At 40.5% G+C, this 20,540-nt stretch overlaps 1 protein-coding gene across 5 annotated transcripts in view; it reads left to right on the top strand.

The window, feature by feature from the left end:
- The window catches only part of rerea (arginine-glutamic acid dipeptide (RE) repeats a), a 200,797-nt gene that overhangs the window by 153,368 nt on the left and 26,889 nt on the right, over nucleotides 1-20,540 (top strand). For 3 of the 5 annotated variants that reach the window (XM_054768130.1, XM_054768122.1, XM_054768138.1), the window contains exons 6-9: nucleotides 2,453-2,557; nucleotides 16,019-16,067; nucleotides 16,747-16,871; nucleotides 19,882-19,981. In XM_054768130.1, coding sequence (XP_054624105.1) covers nucleotides 2,453-2,557; nucleotides 16,019-16,067; nucleotides 16,747-16,871; nucleotides 19,882-19,981 — 379 coding nt within the window. Of the gene's footprint in view, nucleotides 1-2,452; nucleotides 2,558-8,054; nucleotides 8,260-16,018; nucleotides 16,068-16,746; nucleotides 16,872-19,881; nucleotides 19,982-20,540 lie in introns of those variants that run through there. The other 2 variants (XM_054768155.1, XM_054768146.1) reach the window with 1 other exon arrangement.

Raw genomic sequence — 20,540 nt, 5'->3', positions numbered from 1 at the left:
CAATAACATCGATTTGTAGTACAATTATCTACCAGCAAAATTTGTTATAGCGACAAGCATTTTATGCCATATAATTAATAAAAAATGGGCTCTGAAGTTGCCTGTCTGATACTATACTTGGTACACAGGTTCACTATACTTGAGTACCAGATAGTTGTTCAAATGTGAAATACTCCTCCCATGCCAATTATTAATGAAAAAATTGTCTCCAAAATCGTATTGATTATCGACGAATTTGTAGCACAATTATCGACCAGCAAAATTTGTTATCGTGACAGGCCTATGAAGCATATACACACTTATTTTGGTTGAATTTAAAATTGCGCAACCTTTATTTGCATATGTGGAACCTCCACTATATTAGAGAAATGCATTATGCAATTATTTGAGACTATAATATTACTATGACTGTCTCGTTCATATACATAGCTGTACAAACAAGAGACAGAGGCTCTGTATTTTTTATCTAACGCTATATCAGGGGAAAAAAAAAAAGGCATTGGTGCAAAATAATTTCCTTGGTTTGAAGTGTGCTATTTTGCCTTCATTTTAAAAAACAAAGGTCTGCTCTTCCTCTTTTCCTAAAAGTGCTCATGTCACCAAAAAAAGTACTCGCTTAATAAAAACGGTACTGCTGTCATCCGCCAGTGAACAACTACATAATTGGAGTGAAATGAAGTTGTCATTTCCAAATGCCCCCCAGCAAGTTTTCTGAACAGATGCCATCTTTGCTGTGACGTCACGTCGAGGAGCAGAGACAACCAAACACAGCCATGGACGCACAGCAAAGTGAAGAAAGTGAAATATTGCCAACAATAACACAAAAAAACATTCAGTGATGTTGTGTTGTGATGAGTATGATAAAACTGAAAATCTTCTACAACAGGTATGTTTTTGACTGTCAGTGACTGACACTGACAGATCGACTCTACAAAACAATGAGCAGCGATCACTGTTTAGTTCGCCCAGAAATTTGGCATGAAAACCCATATTATTCTTCTAAGAATTGTAGAATATATCTAGTAGAAAAAAATATGTATTTACTTACTGACACTGACAGATTGACTGCAAGATACAAGATGACTAAGAAGCAATTGCCGTTAGCAAGCCTGGAATTTTGGTATAAAAACACATATTACTGTTTTACGATTTGTAGACGATATCTAGTAGAAAAAATATTAATTTACTTACTGCCGCTGTCCGATCGTCTTCAAGATACAAGATGAGTTTAAGTTAAAGATGTTTTAGCAATCTTTGTTTAGCTAGCAATTTGGCATGAAAACCCATATTATAAGAGTCGGAGAAGGGAGCGAGTAGAAAAAATGTGGATTTACTTACGAACGTCTTCTGGGTTTTGACTTTGTGTTTATTTCCATCTGCGTCAGTGCTTGTGTTTTCCCTGGTCTCGGTCGATGATAGTCGGGACAGCTGATGGTAGAAGGAGCCTCCAGTAATACACATTCAGTCCCAAACTTGCCTTTATCTCTGGTGCAGTATCAAAACAACTGTCCTCAAAATGTGTGGAACATAACACAGAAGAAACTGATGTGGCGAATGGTGTCTTTTGGAAATGTGAACAGGCTTACTCCATCTACTCGAGTGTTTAGGCAAAAGCCTGCCACACAAAGGGAATAATATTTAAAAAAAAAAAAAATACAGACAACAGAAATGACAGAAAATCTACAAAAAATGCATTCTATTCCATGTATTCCATGGGCATTTCCGGGTGGGAGGGTTGTCAAGGAAACTTCACTTCCTCCTCCTTCCCAGAGACTGGTAAACTGTAAAAAACAGTAAATATGTCAACATTTGAGCACACAACTAACACTGGAAATACGCCTTTCAATGTTATTTTTCATGGTGAAAATAACCAGATTAACATGTTTTGGTGACATGAGCACTTCACATCAGTAAGCACCAGAGTCTCCCAGAAACCACTGATTTCAGGGCAAATTAGCTGCAGCTTCTCCACAGAGCCCCCTTTGATTTGACTTTTTCTCCAGGCTTTAGATAAATGAGAGGGAATTCCAATGGGATGTAGTAATGCTACATGAATTCTCCTGAGTGCCCTTTAATTCTTTTCACTGGGTGGAAATCTGTTGTCTGTGCAAGAGAGAGCTTTCATATATTTATCCAGCCTGTGATGTCTGTTAATGTTGACACCCTGACAGTGAGGTGTTGAAGACGGTCGTATCAAGATGTTCATTACAGCTGCCCTGCATGTTCAGAAATGTGATGCTGTACTTTACAATATGTGCCCTTTACTCTAGTCTTTGCACAGAAAGTGTTTTACCAGTATAAGCCTTGTGCTCCACTTCAAATTTTGTACTTCTTGCTTACTTTTCCTGTATTTGGCACAGCTATAGTGTAAGTCATTGAGACTTTTACTTCCTACTAAGGATCCACTTGGTAAACTACTGGTGTCTGATAATATTTGTCTGCTCTTCCACAGGGGGAAATGCAACATATCGCATTTCTCCGACATTTTTGCTGCCAGGGAGTTCAAAGCCCGCATTGACTCCTTTTTCTATATCCTTGGATATAACCCAGAGACCAGGTAAGTAACTTTATCTTCTATCAGTCTCCACCCCTGAAATCTTGGGTACTTACTCCTTTATTAACACAATTAAATAATGTGGAGGATGATCATGAACAATTACATTTACGTGAAGTGATATAAACTCGAAGAGGCTGGATGGTGGCCTGACAGTCAGGAGATTCAGGGTTCAGATCTCCATTGGAACCCAAGACACTAGATGGAAAGACTGGTTACTTGACTTATGCCCTGCGCGGGTTTGGGCGCCATGATAGTAAGCAGAATCCATAAACATTGCACTGCAACATTGCGCTAATTTCTGTCCAAAAGACTGGATTTATCATTTTTCAACAACACGAGCGTTTGGGCTGCAGGCAAAATGCGCCGGCTAGGGCCTGCGCGCTGTCTAGCTAGCCGGCGCTAGCTAGCTGATATTTGAGCGCCGAAATTTGGAACGTCTTTGGATTAATTTCGGGAAGGGTGCAAAATTTACCAGCCAGGCTAACAGAGGGTTAGGGTTGCACCTGGAGTGTTGATAGCACTTTGCTCAGTCTGGAATGTTGTATGATTACTATTGTTATGACATTTTGAGTATGGGATTGTTTACTTTTCCAAGCTAAAACAGCATTTTCATTGCACTCATGTGACAAAAACTTCTATTTACTTATCTCTGCTCAGAAGAGAGGTCATTATTTAAGGGGCTTTGCACTATGTATTTATTTTGTATTATTAATTGGACAGAAGGATAAGACGTGTGTTTTTTCATTGTTATATTTTATATATATATATATAGATAGATGAATGTTTATTGTCATTGTACACAGTGTACAATGAAGCTCCACTTCCATTTCTAGCAACATTAAGACATGTTAAAATTTACCGTATTTTCACGACCATAAGGCGCACTTAAAAGTCTTAAATTTTGCGGAGCGCCATATGTGTGTACCGAGTTCCAAAATCTGTAAGTGTTGCTGTGTGACTTTTATGAATGCTCCGCTCGACTGACTGGGAGCCTGCCGACACGCTGCTTGTATAGAAGAAAGGAAAGGTGGACATGACTGAGGACGCTAAAGGCACGCCCCAGTAGTTATATAAGTATGAAATGGCACCATCTATCCATCTATCCATCCAACTACCCAACTACATCACCAACATGGACGACGTGCTGCTCACTTTCCACATCCTGGTGAATCACACTGTAGAGAAGACCAGCACGGTAGCGATACACACAACAGGACACGAGAAGTCGGCTTTTACTGTTGTGCTTGGTTGCCATGGTAATGGACAGAAACTGCTACCCGTGGTAGATGCTGACACTGCCTAAAGAAAAGTTTCCAGCCGGACCAAAGGGGCTGGAAGGACAATGAGAAAATGGCTGAGTGACGTGTACGGAAAGAGACCGGATGTTTTTTTTCACAGGCATCACCACAAATAAAGCAAAGGAACTTGGAGCTTAACATCATTCCGGGAGGCTTGACGAGGGAGCTCCAACCGCTGGACATCGGTGTAAACACGGCGTTTAAAGTTACAGTGCGAGCGCCGTGGGAGCGATAGATGACAGCTAGCGAACACAGCTTCACTAACACTGGGAGGCATCGCCGTGCTAGTTTCGCCACAATTTGTGAATGGATGTAAACACGGCATTTAAAGTTAAGTTGTGAGCGGCGTGGGAGCGATGGATGCTAGGGCTAACGTGTCTGATGCACTGTTCGAGCTTTCACAAAAGCCAGCATCATTTCTGAGGCGCCGCACGGCAACGAGACTGACTGACAACGACGACAGGGAACCTGGCGTGTTTGATGGAGAACTTGCCCCGCTCTTCATTTGGGAATAAAAGATGAGGACTTTGATGGATTTGTGGATGAGGATTAATCAAAAAATAACGTGAGCACATTGTTAAATACTTCAATAAAGTACAACCCAACTCAGTTTTGCTCTCGCTGGCTTTTTAAAAACATACAATAGCAAGCATGCTAGCGTATTGTCGCGTCGCTGGGGAGTACTTCCTGTTCCCCAGCGTGCTTTGCGGTAGTGTTTTGGTACGTCGCTGGGGAGCGCTTCCTGTTCCCCAGCGTGCTTTGTGGTAGTGTTTTGGTGCAAATGCTCTTAAAGTTACATGTTTGAGCTACATATTTGTGAGTCATTGTTCTGCAAAAATAGAGGTAATGTCTTGTCTGTGTTTGCGTTGCTGTGTGATGTTTTTAGTTGTGCACCATGACTTAGACTGTAGTGTTGAGTGATAACCATCATGATTTCAAGTGGGTTTGTTAAGTCGGTATGTGTTACCGTGCATAACTGCGCCCAATAGTACGGTGCGCCTTGTGTATATGTTAAATACCAAAATAGCACCTGTAGCTCAGACTGCGCCTTTTAATACAGTGTGCTTTATGGTCGTGAAAATACGGTAAATGTTCCAAAGCCAATGAATCACCAACTTCACACATCCATCCATCCATCGTCTATGCCGCTTATTCTCATTAGGGTCGTGGGTATGCTGGAGCCTATCCCAGCTGACTTTGGGCGAGGGATGGGGTACACCCTGGATTGATCGCCAGTCAATCGCAGGGCACATATAGACAAACAACCATTCACTCTAATAATCATACCTATGAACAATTTAGAATCGCCAATTAACCTAACATGCATGTTTTTGGAATGTGGGAGGAAACCAGAGTACCTGGAGAAAACCCACGCACGCACACGGAGAACATGCAAACTCCACACAGAGATGCCCAACGGAGATTCAAACAAATTCACACAGATCATTAAAAAAATAATTAAATAATAAAGTCTGACATATGACTTACACACATACACAGTGCACATGTAGCTGAATAATAAACAATAAATATAGGAACTTCTGATCAATCCATGTCAATTTCAGACTTAAAATAATGTACTGATTTAAGCCCCACCCATTTCCAATTTATGCGCTGCCCACTGAATACAGATACAGATAATTTATATGGTGAACAGATACAGATAGTTGTGTACTTGCTCATCCCTCAGTGGGAGAGCGTGGAGGAGTGTAGCTGCAGAGGGTTTACGCATTGTAGGGAAATTTTAACACATGCACGTGCGCACACACACAGTTCAGTTCCAAATGTGAACATTGTAAATAGTTCATGGTGTTACATTTGTACATTGTTATATTGATGTTTAAAAATGCCCTTTTTTGTGTTGTTTATGTTGTTATACAACCCCTGGCAAAAATTATGGAATCACCACTCTCAGAGGATGTTCATTCAGTTGTTTAAATTTGTAGAAAAAAAGCAGATCACAGACATGACACAAAACTAAAGTCATTTCAAATGGCAACTTTCTGGCTTTAAGAAACACTAAAAGAAATCAAGAAAAAAAGATGTGGTAGTCAGTAACAGTTACTTTTTTAGACCAATCAGAGGGAAAAAATTACGGAATCACTCAATTCTGAGGAAAAAATTATGGAATCACCCTGTAAATTTACATTCCCAAAACTAATATCTGCATCAGATTAGATCTGCTCGTTAGTCTGCAGTTAAACAGGAGTGATCACACCTTGGAGAGCTGTTGCACCAAGTAGACTGACATGAATCATGGCTCCAACACAAGAGATGTCAATTGAAACAAAGGAGAGGATTATCAAACTTCTTAAAGAAGGTAAATCATCACGCAATGTTGCAAAAGATGTTGGTTGTTCACAGTCAGCTGTGTCTAAAATCTGGACCAAGTACAAACAACATGGGAAGGTTGTTAAAGGCAAGCATACTGGTAGATCAAGGAAGACATCAAAGCGTCAAGACAGAAAACTTAAAAGCAATATGTCTTGAAAACAGAAAATGCACAGCAAAACGAATAAGGAACAAATGGGAGGAAACTGGAGTCAACGTCTGTGACCGTCCTCTGTAAGAAACCGCCTAAAGGAAATGGGATTTACATCCAGGAAAGCTAAACGAAAGCCATCATTAACACCTAAACAGAAAAAAAACAAGGTTACAATGGGCTAAGGAAAAGCAATCGTGGACTGTGGATGACTGGATGAAAGTCATATTCAGTGATGAATCGCGAATCTGCATTGGGCAAGGTGATGATGCTGGAACTTTTGTTTGGTGCCGTTCCAATGAGATTTATGAAGACGACTGCCTGAAGAAAACATGCAAATTTCCAGAGTCATTGATGATATGGGGCTGCATGTCAGGTAAAGGCACTGGGGAGATGGCTGTCATTACATCTTCAATAAATGCACAAGTTTACGTTGACATTTTGGACACTTTTCTTATCCCATCAATTGAAAGGGCGTTTGGGGATGATGAAATCATTTTTCAGGATGATAATGCATCTTGCCATAGAGCAAAAACTGTGAAAACATTCCTTGAAGAAAGACACATAAGGTCAATGTCATGGCCTGCAAATAGTCCGGATCTCAATCCAATTTAAAATCTGTGGTGGAAGTTGAAGAAAATGGTCCAACCTGCAAAGCTGATCTGGCAAAAGCAATCAGAGAAAGTTGGAGCCAGATTGATGAAGAGTACTGTTTGTCACTCATTAAGTCCATGCCTCTGAGACTGCGAGCTGTTGTAAAAGCCAGAGGTGGTGCAACAAAGTACTAGTGGTGTGTTGAAGTATTCTTTGGTTGTTGTTTTTTTCATGATTCCAGAAAGTTGCCATTTGAAATGACTTTAGTTTTGTGTCATGTCTGTGATCTGCTTTTTTTCTACAAAATTAAACAACTGAATGAACATCCTCTGAGACTGGTGATTCCATAATTTTTGCAAGGGGTTGTAGTTGTTTAGATATTTGAGCTGTCACAAAAGCAAAACATTTTTCAAATTATTCAAAGTGAAAGTTATGCTTGAAATGTATCTTTTTACAAAAGCTGATTTTCTCCCTTTTCTAGTCGGGAACTGATATTTTCCTTAAACTTCCCTATGTTTTACTGCTGATTATGAAAGAAGAGAAAAGGATAAATGACTCGAGTCTAATCTTTGTTTTGTTCATATAGACATAGAACACAGTATTCTGCATGCCTTGAAAGATCAGTCTAAAATGGCCCGTACTGAAGGGGTTGTCTTTTGAAAAATGGCCAGGTGTGGATGAGTAAATAAATGACTTTAAAAACAGCAACATATACTCGATCTAGTGGGCGACTGTCTACCTTGCCGCGGATGGAGTGGCTACTGACTGTTATTTTTTGTCCTCATTTTGGTGCCTCTCACATGTTGCACTTGCAGCAGTCCTCGTTTTTAGCACTGGTAGAGCTTCCAGTTAGGAGCCCCCTCGATGGGAGCCCTGTTCATTCCTCTTCCTCCTCCCCTCCTCTGCTCCACATGTTTGGTATTCAAAGCGGCATGTCTGCAGCCTACGCAATTGTACGGGTGTTTATTATGGCGCAGACACACTGGGGGGCGGGTTAGATTGTGTGTGTGTGTGGGGGGGGGGGGGGGGGGGGGGGGGTGTCGGCAGTCTCGCGTGTGCGTGTGTCCGCGCCTCTGGTTGGCCGCGCGCGTCTATGCGAGGTCGCGGCACATGCTCAGTGTCGTCCCCGGTAAACAGCGAGGCGAGCTGGTGGCGCTGTGCACAGTGTGCTTTCCAGCCTGAGGTCACAGCACAAACTCAGTTAGCGCATGCCTCTCCATTTTGAGCACCTGCACACATAGGTGGGAGAGGGCAGCGTTGCACACCACGCACTGTCACCCAGCAGAGGTCTCCATGGCCGACATGGACGACTTGTTCAGCCCGCGGAGGTAAGGTGTGCGCTCTGAAGCTGCTAATAGCTGCAGCGCTAATGTCGCTTCCTTTTTATTTGTTTTGTCATTGTGTATGTCACTTATATTATGCCGTGTGCGTGCATTTCAACATAACGCCTGTAATCTGCTATTGTAGTCGTAGACGTGTTATACGACGGTAACATAGCAAATGTGGCTCCATTTTGCAGCTCCCTGTTTACAATCGGATGTCATGGCGCTCAGTGGCAGCATCACAGCCGAGTCGGCTGCCCACAAACCTGGACACTTCCACGCCGGTTCAAATAATTTTTAAATACCGCCGAGTTGGCTCTTGTTTTTACTGTGCTGCAATTATATGTCAGTGTGCTACACACTCGCGTCGCTATTGGTGGAAATTGATAAAGGGGTGTGGCTACCCGTGATTACACACACACACACACACGCAGAGTTGACTGTCATGTTAGGGTTTATAACTAATCCACTGGAATTCGTCTGAACATGTGGTTAACAACTAGGCATCATTTTTCGCATTTTTTTGTTTAGACATATGGACTGATGCAATCTACTTCAAGAAAAATGAAATGCATATTTACCTTATGTCAATATTTTGGCTTTTACCTGTACCACACAGCTAACGTTCCTTTGCTTCTTGTGTATTTGCAGAATTACACTATAATATTCTAACAAAAATGAAATGATATTGTACCATATAAGTCAATATTTTGACTTTTAGCTGTACCAAGCAGCTTATGTTTCATTACTTCTGTTTTATTTACAGAATTATAATGGACGAAAAATATATACTTTTATTTCAACTTAAATATCTTAGAGGACAGTTTCCTTAATTTCTCAGTGACTAATGCAATAATTCTAATATTTCAGGCACATGTATTTACAAGTGGTAAATGAATTAACTAGCATGAAGTTGGCCCCCCACCCTTTGGAACACTCTTTGAAAATGTTGTTTTGTTTGTACAAGTACTTTGCTAGTGCTGCCTATTATAGTTTTTCAGTTACTAAAGATAGTTTTATAGGCCAATCTGAGTTCACCCACCCACCAATTTGCTCCAAATTAAACCAAAAACAGTCTGTCGTTTGTGCTGGAAATAATGTTGTTTCTGCTGTTATAGTTTTTGAGCTATTAAAAATTTATTCCCCGGCGATGATGTCATCCAGCCCACCCACTTGCTCAAAATTAAGAAAAATGGTGTCGGGTGGTGGTTTGTTTGCACTTCATTTGTGTGGGTTTGTGCTGTAAAAAAAAAAAGAAGTTTTGACTGTGAAAGTGCTCATCCAAATTAGGATTGTTCAGCTAAGTTCTGCCACTGTAGTTAATATTTTGTTGGCTAATTATTTCGAGATTTTACAACAAGGTGACCATCAGGTATATACCTGCACTATCAGCTTCACTTTTGAGTTACATGTGCATTCCACCTCTTCTCTCTGCATTCTGTTTGGCTGTCTGCACTCAGAATCTACCAAAATCACAGTAGTCCTCAAACACTTTTCTTCTTCTGGTGCAGCGGTCCTCATCTGTCATTCTGAAATTCTCATTCCAAACTCAGTATGGACCTGGCTTGCCACTCAGTGAGTTTGTACAGTCTTCATTCAGTCTGTATTGTTAGTTGCCCACCTGCAGACATGTTTAAGACTTCTAGGTATGCCAGAATCCTGTGAGACAATCATCTGGGTTTGATACTAAAATGAATATATGTTATACAGGCATCCCTCTCTACATAGTGTTTGAACATTGTGCATCACTCCATCGTGGTTTTTCGAATATGTATTAATTATTAGTTGATCACTGTTTAGTGATTGAATCCCACCTATTATTAGTAAAAAAATTAAAAGTAAAAAAAAAATAAGCATTTTCAGGCATAAAAATTGCTAAATGAACGAAAATACAAATATAAGGCATTCAGAAGATGTGCTACGTAGTGTAAAATATGTGGCTTATTGTGTGCGCCTTTAAGGAGCAGGGCCACAAAAAATATCTCACCGGGATAGCGCGTTAAAAAGCTTTAATTTAATATGGTTATAGCCAATAGTAGGGGTGCAACCAGGAATTTTGTGTCCCATGGGGGGGGGCGGGATCCTGTTGGGTGCCCCCGCTTTTTATTTTTTAATAGTCACCTATTTTTTGGGGGGACCTTGGAATGGGCCTAACTTTTTCCCCTTATATTGCACCCCTGGCCAACAGCACTCATCGTAAATAAATACAAAAATGTACACTTAATCTATGTGATCGATATCGGCTGATTTCACTCATGGATGATCGGAATCGGTAACATAAAATGATCGGAGCATCCCTACCATAAATATTAGCACAAAATACATTTAATGTAGCGCAAATACTAGTTTTACATGCAAAAAAAGATGCAAAATGCACATAAATGACAAATGAAAGTGATAAATCTAACATTTAACATCAGTTTTACTTTAATTGAAGACTCGTTGACGAGGACCGGAGGGGAGGAAAGAGCCACACCGTCATACTTTGCTACGAGTTATTACTTAAATTCAATAGAGTTTTTCACCTATATCAAAATGCTGGCATTTGCAACTTTTTTGGCCTCATGGTGAATTATTTTGCAGCTGTACTCAAAAAAGCAGAGTCTTCTTTGATGAGACTCTTAGTTAGCAAAAAACTGCAGCGTTAACCTGTGATGACGCCATAGTGGGGCGACGAAGTTGAGGGACATTAGCTTTCCTGTGGGAGTTGAGAGCACGCTACAGTATAACCAGGCATGTGTTATTATAAACACATATCACAAACACAGTTGCAGCCACGCAGTGTATTAATTCATTCAATCCCAGACATTTTTCAAAAGACAACTTCTTCAGTACCGAACATTTTAGGCAATTTTGACTGATTTTTCAAGGCTCACAGAATATTGTGTTCTCTGGCTATATAAACAGGGAAACTACCAAAAGAAAGATTAGAATCTCGTTTCATCAGAATGAAAATCAGCCTTTACTTGCCACTTATACAGAGGTGTAAGCGGAATTGTGCAATCATCCGTCCATACATATACAACATACTATACCAGGGGTCGGCGACCTTTGCTATCAAAAGAGCCATTTTACCCCCACGCCAACTAAAGTAAAATAGTCTGGAGCCACAGAACATCAGATTAAAACAACATCTTATAAATTTTCAAAAGTTTTATTCTGAATTTTACCAGTTATAATAGCAGAATACAACAAATAGAAGTGCAGTGTGCATGTGTAACGGATGCCAAGTAATAGGGTGATGATAGTATCATCTTGGTTAAATTTCACTACCGTACGCCTGAAGAAATATGCAGCACTGTGATTTGACAGCCTTTTTTTTAAGCTTTTAAGCTTTTTTAACTAACAGCTGTGGTGAGCGACGCGCTCACATCCAGAGCAAATTACGAGTCTCTCACGGTTTTTATTGTCAGATTTGGAGAGAATTTTGGGGTATCAAGGTAGTCCAGAGAAGAAAAAGCGGTGTTGATCGAGTACTCTTGCTCGTACCGGTTCTTGCTAGTATTGAAGGTAAACTTACATAAATGTTTGTGTAAATTAATGTAAACATACCTGATATATTTACTCTGGTGCCAACAAGTTCCCATGCCGCTGCTCTTTTCTTTATATCTCAATTTTTTTTTTTAGAAATGTAAAATAGCTCCACGTTTACCTAGGAGAGCACACTGAATAGCATCCTGTCCTCTCATTGGTTGGTCAATGAAACACTCGCTGATTGGGCCCTGTCCGGGTGACAGGATCGCGTCGCAAGCCAGCGTGTCCATGATGACATGCACAATCATACCATTTAACACGCAAACATTTTGCGTGTCGCATGGCTGGAGAAAGACTCGCAACAATCGCCCTGTCTCGCAGGTTTCATTGAAAATTAATGGGCTAGAGGCGACATCGCCTCCCGTGTGTGGCGCTCATCAATCAGATGTGGTTACTCGTTTGAGCCCGTCTGGACTGCAGGAATTACCACTGTTACATATGTACATCTACTTGGAAATAAATGACAACTTTTCAGAAAGTGTTTGTGTTGTAATGTCTTTTAGCATTTTGTGTTATTTCTCGCCACATACATCCATTTTCTCTGCTGCTTCTCCTCATTAGGGTTGTGGGTGTATGCTGGAGCCTATCCCAGCTGACTTCGACAGGCGGGGTACACCCTGGAATGGTCACCAGCCAATCGCATGGCACATATAGACAAACAATCATTCACACTCACATTTATGGACAATTTAGAGTCACCAATAAACCTAAACCTAAACCATGTTTTTGGAGTGAGGGAGTACCCGGAGAAAACCCACTCATGCACATGCACATGCAAAATCCACTTCATAAAATTATTCCATAAAAACATGGTCATTCTAAAATCATTACATAAAGTTCCATAAGTCATTCCATAAAACAAAAAAGATTAAGAATGAAGAGTGCACATAAAATACTTCCAGTTGTCATATGCACAGTTGAATAGAAGTGTTTTCAGCTTGGATTTGAACATTGCCAAAGTTGAGGATTGTCGCACATCTTTTGGAAGATCGTTCCAGATTTTGGCAGCATAAACCTGAAACGCAGCCTCACCGTGTTTAGTCCTGACTCTCTCTCTCTCTCTGACTCCCGCAGGAGACCATTTCCTGAGCTTCTCAGAACTTGAGATGGTTTACTCGTCTCTTAACATGTCAGAGATGTACTTTGGCACAAGACCATGAAAAGACTTGTACACAAGCAGAACTGTTTTAAAGTCTATTTTCTGAGTGCTGGACTAATATGGTCATATTTCCTGGTTTAGAGCTCATTTAGAGAGCCTGGTGGTGAGAAGGCCGTTACAGTAGTCTAGCCTGCTGGAGACAAAGACATGATTAGTCTCTGGCTTAGACACTATTCCCTTGATTTGACAATGTTTTTAGGTGATAAAAATCTGATAATGTTATTGATTTAATGTGACTGTTAACATTCAGATCTGAGTCCATTATTACCTCCAGATTTCTAACCTGATTATTAGATTTTTAGAGAAAGAGTCTCATGGTGACTGATAACACTCTCTCTATGTTTCTGTGGGCCAAAGACTTGATTTCAGTTTTGTCCGAGTTTAGCTGGAGAAAGTTGTTTTGCATCCACACACCAATCTTGTTCATGCAGTGACAAAGTAAATCTGCAGGACCATGTTCACCGGCCGTAAGTGACACGTAGATCTGAGTGTCGTCTGCATAGTTGTGGTAGGACACATTGTAGCAGCGTATCAGCTGACCTAAAGGAGGCTTGTACAGATTGAACAATAGGGGTCCCAGGATTGACCCCTGGGGAACCCCACAGGTCATAGCCATTTGCTCTGAGACATAGTTACCAATTCCAACAGAGTACTTCCTGTCCTCCAGATAGGACTTGAACCAGTTTGGAGCAGTACCAGAGATCCCCACCCAGTTTTCTAACCTCTGTAAAAAGATCACATGGTCAACTGTGTCAAAGGCAGCGCTGATGTCCAGCAGAACTAAAAGTGAGACTTAGCCTGCATCTGTGTTCAGACGGATATCATTTGTCACCTTGATCAGAGTTGTCTCAGTGCTGTGGTGGGGCCTAAAGCTTGATTGGAAAGTATCAAACACATTGTTAGAGAGGAGAAAGTCAGTAAGCTGTTGGGATACAACCTCTTTCTAAGACTTTTCCCAAGAATGGCAGGTTTGATGTGGGCCGATAGTTGTTCAGTACTGCGGCATCAAGACTGCTCTTCTTCTGAGGAGGCTTAATGACAGCAGACAGATTTACCTCTCGTGGGTAACTCATCAAGGCATCACCTTGATGGACCCAGACTGCAGATGATCTCTTTGACTGTTTTATCAATGACGGGTGTGAAATATGTCAGCTGGAGGTGTCTAGCTGGCTGCAGAATAGTTATTTGTGTTGTGGAAATGATTGCAAACTCGTTGCTCTTAGATGTAGAAATTAGTTGTAAGGGCAGTGAAACTGGAGAGTTTGTTAATCTGTTCACTGTAGCAAACGAGAGTTGTTACTACAGTTGGTGATGATTTCAGAAAAATAACTCTCCTTGTTCTACTCAAGGTTTGGTTGAAAAGCTTTTCTTTGTAAACTTCATAATGAACCTGGAGCTTTGACTCGCGCCATTTCCGTTTAGCTCTCTGGTACTCCCTTTTCTGTGCCATGACAGACTCTTCTTTTCTCCATGGCGTCTTTTGCCTACTTTCACCAATTCTAAACTTGACAGGAGCAAATGTGTCCAAAACATTTACAACACTTGATTTACTGTATAAGAGCTCAACAGATTATCAACATTAGAACACGGAGTGTTTTCAAACCTAATCCTTGCTATAAACTGTGTCCCTGTGCTATCATTATTGAGTCTTCACTGAAAAACTGCCGACCCATCTGCTGGGTGTAACAGACAAGTCAAAGAAATCACAAAAGTGATCAGACAAAGCAACATCCACAACATTCACATTTGAAATAGCAGCACCCTTAGTAATGATCAAATCAAGAGTGTGCCCTCTGCTGTGGGTGGGTTCAGTCACATGCTGAGTTAGACCAAACATTTCAAGGACAGCAGTGACTTCTTGAGCATGCCTGTCATTAGCTACATCCACATGCACATTCAAGTCCCCTGTAATGACCAAACAGTCAAAATCAGTGCACACAACTGAAAGTAACTCAGTAAAATCATCAGCAAAACAAATCTGTGGTTGTTTGTAAATGGTACTATAAATTATGGAAGTCTGTTTTAGCGGCATTTTGAATAACACATACTCAAAGGAAGAAAAATGACAATTTTTGGGTGAGCATATTGTCCCTGAATATGGCACAAACACCCCCTTTCCCTCTGGTTTTGTCGCGTTTCAGAAACAAAGTTAAAGTAAGGAGGACTAGAATCAATCAAGACAGCATTAGCTGTGTTTTTGTCAAGCCACGTCTCAGTTAAAAGCATGAACTCAAGATTGTAAAAGCAAAGAAAATTATTAATTAAAAATGATTTATTACCGAAAGATCTGACATTGAGTACAGCATGTTAAAGATTAGCTAGAGTTGAACTGGGCGCTATGTTCTTGCAAGGGATGTGGATTAGATTGCTTTGATCAGTCTGGCTGTTTCTTAACTAATCCATGCAGATTGACAGTAGTTATTGTTTTAGACGAGAACACTCTCTCCCTGGGCCTCTAGTTGATATGAGGTTTAGCAACGCGGAGGCCCATAGTTTCCTAGGAAGAGCATGATTGGGTGCAATAGGAACGTGTTTTGTGGATCTGTGGGTTGTAGCACTTTAAAGAGTGTCGAGGGCCTCTCACATTTCAGCCAGGCCTCGATGATGGAGTGTGGGCTTCTCGGGGTGCAAATCACACTGACACATTTTGGACTGCCCTGCTCTTGCCTCTATGAAAATCAGCGCTGTTACCTTGGCAACCAAAGGGAAAGGCTTTTGAAAAGGAGCATCTTGTCACTTTAATCCACTGCAGCTGGCGATTCGGAACACTATTATTAAAGTGCAGTTGCTATGGCTACCGACATTTGTACCAACAGAGGCCCTTGTAGACCTCCCTCCATTCCTTTTCGAGGGGTTCTGTTTTATTGCTGCCTTCACAATATGAAGCCTACAAATGTGCTGTGTCCTACTCATTGTGTTGGAGCATTAAGAGTTTTCAGAATAAAACACAATCCATGCACCAACTCTGTGAGCCGATTGAACAAGTACAATGCATGCTGGTTCCTTTTAGCTAACTTGGAAATGCTTCCAAGTAGATATGTTGTTTCAACCTGCTCTCTTTTGTCTCCTCAGGCGGCTAAACAGCACTCAGGGGGAAATCCGAGTGGGCCCCAGCCACCAAGTAAGTCACTACAGCATTTCTTTTGAAAAAGTGCATATCAGTGCATGTTTTATTGTTGTTTGGAAACATGTATTTTGCCCTTATGTGTATATTCTTTCATTAAACTAGTGCCAAACATGAGTCATTTCATAACCTCAGAGTTGATCTGTGGTATCACCGCACAAGCTAGCTAATCAAACCCCAAAGTGCAGATGTATCATGAAGCAACGTGCATGTTTTCTCGTACTGCTGCCACCACTCAGGCACAAAATGAAAAGCCAATGACAAGTTGATATTTTCTTCCAAGCCTGCATGCTATTTGTAGTGTGACACCATCTGTCCTGCTCTTTCTCCCCTGGAAGGGCACCATGATCACAGAGGACCCCTCTCATCCCCTTCACCAATCATTTCAGCTACTGCCGTCAGGCAGAGATGCAAAGTCCCACTGGCACCTATAAAAAAATTTCCATTCCATCTGCTATAACCATCCTGAATACCTTGAAATAGAATTATTGCACTCTTCAACATGCACTTTTCAACATGCACTAGTCATGTGTCTCAATTATTTGTTTTTATCGTGTTTCTAATGTAAATTGTGTTTGTGAGCCCTGTCAAAGAAAAATTTCTGTCACCATTTGGGACAGACAATAAAGTATTCTATTCTATTCCATTCCATTCTATTCTATTCTATTCTAATTAGGCCAAACTCCCAGAGCTGCAGCCTTTCCCTTCCTCTGGTGGGCAGGCAGTGACAGAGAATGAGGAGCTGGTCTGGATGCCCGGGGTCAATGACTGTGACCTTCTCATGTACCTCAGAGCCGCAAGGTGAGAAGATCTCAGTCTAGTCACTTAAAATCATGTTTACATTCAGCGGTAAATAGCAGAACTGTTTAGGTTTCACATTAATTACCATAGTGTTATTATCACCGGAGGACGAGGAATCGCTTAAATTTGTAGCCTATGTAGGATGTTGCCATATATTGGCAAAATCGCAGTATCGAAATTCTGGACCATATCATGTCTCAAGTATGGTGATAAGTATCATATTGTGAAGTCCTTGCCAAAACCCACCCCTCGTAACATTTACAGTGGTGTGAAAAAGTGTTGGCCTCCTTCCTGATTTCTTTTTTTTGGGGTGGTTGTTTGTCACATGTAAATGTTTCAGATAATCAAACCAATTTGAATATTCATCAATTACAGCGCAACTGAACACACAATGCAGTTTTTAAATGAAACTTTTAAAAAAAAATCCAAACCTACATGGCCCTGTGTGAAAAAGTGATTGCCCCTCCGTTAAAACATAACTTAACTGAGATTAGTTGAGATCTTTGAGGAAAGGTTATAAAGCAGTTTCTAAAGCTTTGGGACTCCAGTGAACCGCAGTGAGAGCCATTATCCACAAATGGCGAAAACATGGAACAGTGGTGAACCGTCCGAGCTGTGACCGGCCAACCAAAATTACCCCAAGAGCACAGCGACGACTCATTCAAGAGGTCACAAAAGACCCCACAACAACATCCAAAGAACTGCAGGCCTCACTTGCCTCAGTTAAGGTCAGTGTTCATGACTCCACCATAAGAAAGACACTGGGCAAAAACGGCCTGCATGGAGGTTCTACCATCAATTGCCATTCTCAACACACACAACACATTCCGGCCTTCAAAATAAGAGTGCTCTTTGTCACACTTGTCTAATTGTGTAAACAAAATAAGGGTGTTGTTAAAATATCTTACATTAATAACACAATTGGCATTACATCTATGACTCAATTTTCCTTAATCACAATCATTACAGTTTGTTGACGATTTTGTAGCAATATGTGCTGAGGCTGACATCCCATTAGAAAAGTTAGCTAAGCTACAAACATTTCTCAATTACTGGACAAAATGGGCCAATGATGTATTGCATCAATAAATGCAAGGTTTTTTGCATTTTATTCACTAACCTAAATAGCACACACTGTATGCTGGTAAAATAAGTGGAAAAGGTAAAAAACTGAATTCTAAAAAATTAAAACGGAAAAAAATGAATTTGGGGGAAAAAATAAAACGGATTTCATAGGGCACTAAGAGAGTTTAAAATACAATAAATACAATACAACAATTAAAAAAAGGTAATATATTCTAAAATCACACCACAAATTGATCTATAACCATGTGAAATGATTAGTCCTACCCTAAAAGTATTTTGCGCGCCAATTTTATCCAATTTTATCTTTTATTGGAGGGATTTTATATTGGATTGGGGACCTGACTCACAGAGGTATGTTACAAAAGCCAAACAATATTGTTGGTCATGCTGTGTAATAAAACAGTAAATTTCAGCAAGACTTGGGTTGCATTATTTTTAGTGCTTTGAAGAGCTATTTCCTAACCATATTCAGTTCCACATATTCATGTTCGCAACAAAAGCTTATAATTATTTAAAAAAAAAAAAAAGTTGAAATTTGGAAAGTGTGTCTTATTACATCTGGCGTAAAAGTAGCACCGCATTTCAGAAAAAGAACATCATACCAATGTAAAATATGATGGTGGTAGTGTGATGGTCTGGGGCTGTTTTGCTGCTTCAGGATCTGGAAGACTTGCTGTGACAATTGGAGCCATGAATTCTGCTGTCTACCAAAAAATCCTTAAGGAGAATTTCCGGCCATCTGTTTGTGACCTCAAGCTGAAACCAACTTGGGTTCTGCAGCATGACAATGATCCAAAACACACCAGCAAGTCCACCTTTGAATGGCTGAAGAAAAAAAAAATGAAGACTTTGGAATGGCCTAGTCAAAGTCCTGACCTGAATCCTATTGAGATGCTGTGGCTTGACCTTAAAAAGGCGCGTCATGCTGGAAAACCCCCCAATGTGGCTGAATTACAACAATTCTACAAAGATGAGTGGGCCAAAATTCCTCCACAGCACTGTAAGAGGCTCATTGCAAGTTATCACAAATGCTCGATTGCAGTTGTTGCTGCTAAGGGTGGACCAACCAGTTATTAGGTTTAGGGGGCAATCACTTTTTCCACACAGAGCCATGTAGGGTTGGATTTTTTCTCCCTTAATAATAAAAGGTTTCAAATTTGTTTGATGAAACATTTAAGTGTGATAAACATGCAAAAAAAATGCAATCAGGAAGGAGGCAAACACTTTTTCACACCACTGTAAGTTATTTATATTTCCATTTGTCATGATGCAGATGACATTTATGGTTTGGCCTTTGAGTTGACAACAAAATAAACTTTTGTTTTGTTTTGGGTTTTTTTTTACTTTTAATTTTTAAAAATTAGTCGTTTAGATTAGACGACTAATCAAAAAGTTAGGCATTAATCGCAGTACTAGTATGTTTCAGGCGGAAAGACTGATTGAAGGGAAAAAGGGAAAAGATATTTATAAAGATATTTATATATAATGTTTTTACAGCAGTTGCTGGGGCGCCAACTTTTTTTGTTCCGTTAGAGACCACTTTGAGAGTGAATTTTAAGGGCTAACCTAGATTGGTTTTGATATGTGTACTCTAGATTGTTTTATGCCCAAAACCTTAAGCAAGAAACAACATGCAGTGTTTGCCATTTTTGAGTGGGCTGCAAGAACTTTTCAGGGGGGGTGAAAACCTTCAGGATGCTTTAAAAGTTTTGTTGAAATTTTGTATAGATTCATCTTCAAATGAGATTCTACTATGAAATACTTTTGTAACATGTCTGTGGACACATTAAAAGTTGGTCTGAGGATATAGGTCAACATGTGGTAATGACGATGATAAAGGGGGTTAAGTGATGTTTTAACACATTTGTAGCTATAAACTAGTGTTTGTTGTAATGTTGACTATGTCTTCGTGCTGCATCCACAGGAGCATGGCCGCCTTTGCAGGGATGTGTGACGGAGGCTCAACAGAGGATGGATGTCTAGCAGCCTCTCGAGATGACACTACATTAAACGCACTTAACACTGTAAGGACAGTAATTCTGAACACCATGCTGTGCATAGCAGTTAAACACCATCTGAGTTTCACAGGGGAATGTCATTGCTTGAATTGCATGGAATCGACTCGTTAAATGCATCCTTTCAATGATGGGTAATAAGAAGGCCTCTGAGCCAGTGGAGCATCCTGCTGTAGGAAACTCTCCCTCAGGGGCTTCTTAATACATCAGGTATATTGATAGATGTGCCTGCCACTCTGAATTAGAATGCAGAGGTATAAAATCACGTAGAGGAGATGAGAGTAGTCATAAACAGGGCATTTATATTCAAACTCCATAAACTGGGACATTAATAGAGCAGGCTGGTCATTGTCTCGCAACCTTTCTGTCCTGATTTGCAATTCCAATGAGTATTTTTTTTTCCTTTAGAGAAAGAGCCCGACAGTCATGTTTTTCAGCCAATTTATTGTGACACCAGGCTTAAAGCTGCACTATGATTGCCTTTGTCACCGTGTTGTTGCATCTCAGACTGTCCTATCATGCTAGAGCTGAGGTGTACAATAAAGAATCCACTCTTTGAAATATACTT

Source organism: Dunckerocampus dactyliophorus, chromosome 1 (genome assembly GCF_027744805.1).
Source record: "Dunckerocampus dactyliophorus isolate RoL2022-P2 chromosome 1, RoL_Ddac_1.1, whole genome shotgun sequence".
NCBI classification, from domain to species: domain Eukaryota; kingdom Metazoa; phylum Chordata; class Actinopteri; order Syngnathiformes; family Syngnathidae; genus Dunckerocampus; species Dunckerocampus dactyliophorus.
This window is presented reverse-complemented; position numbering and strand designations above follow the sequence as displayed.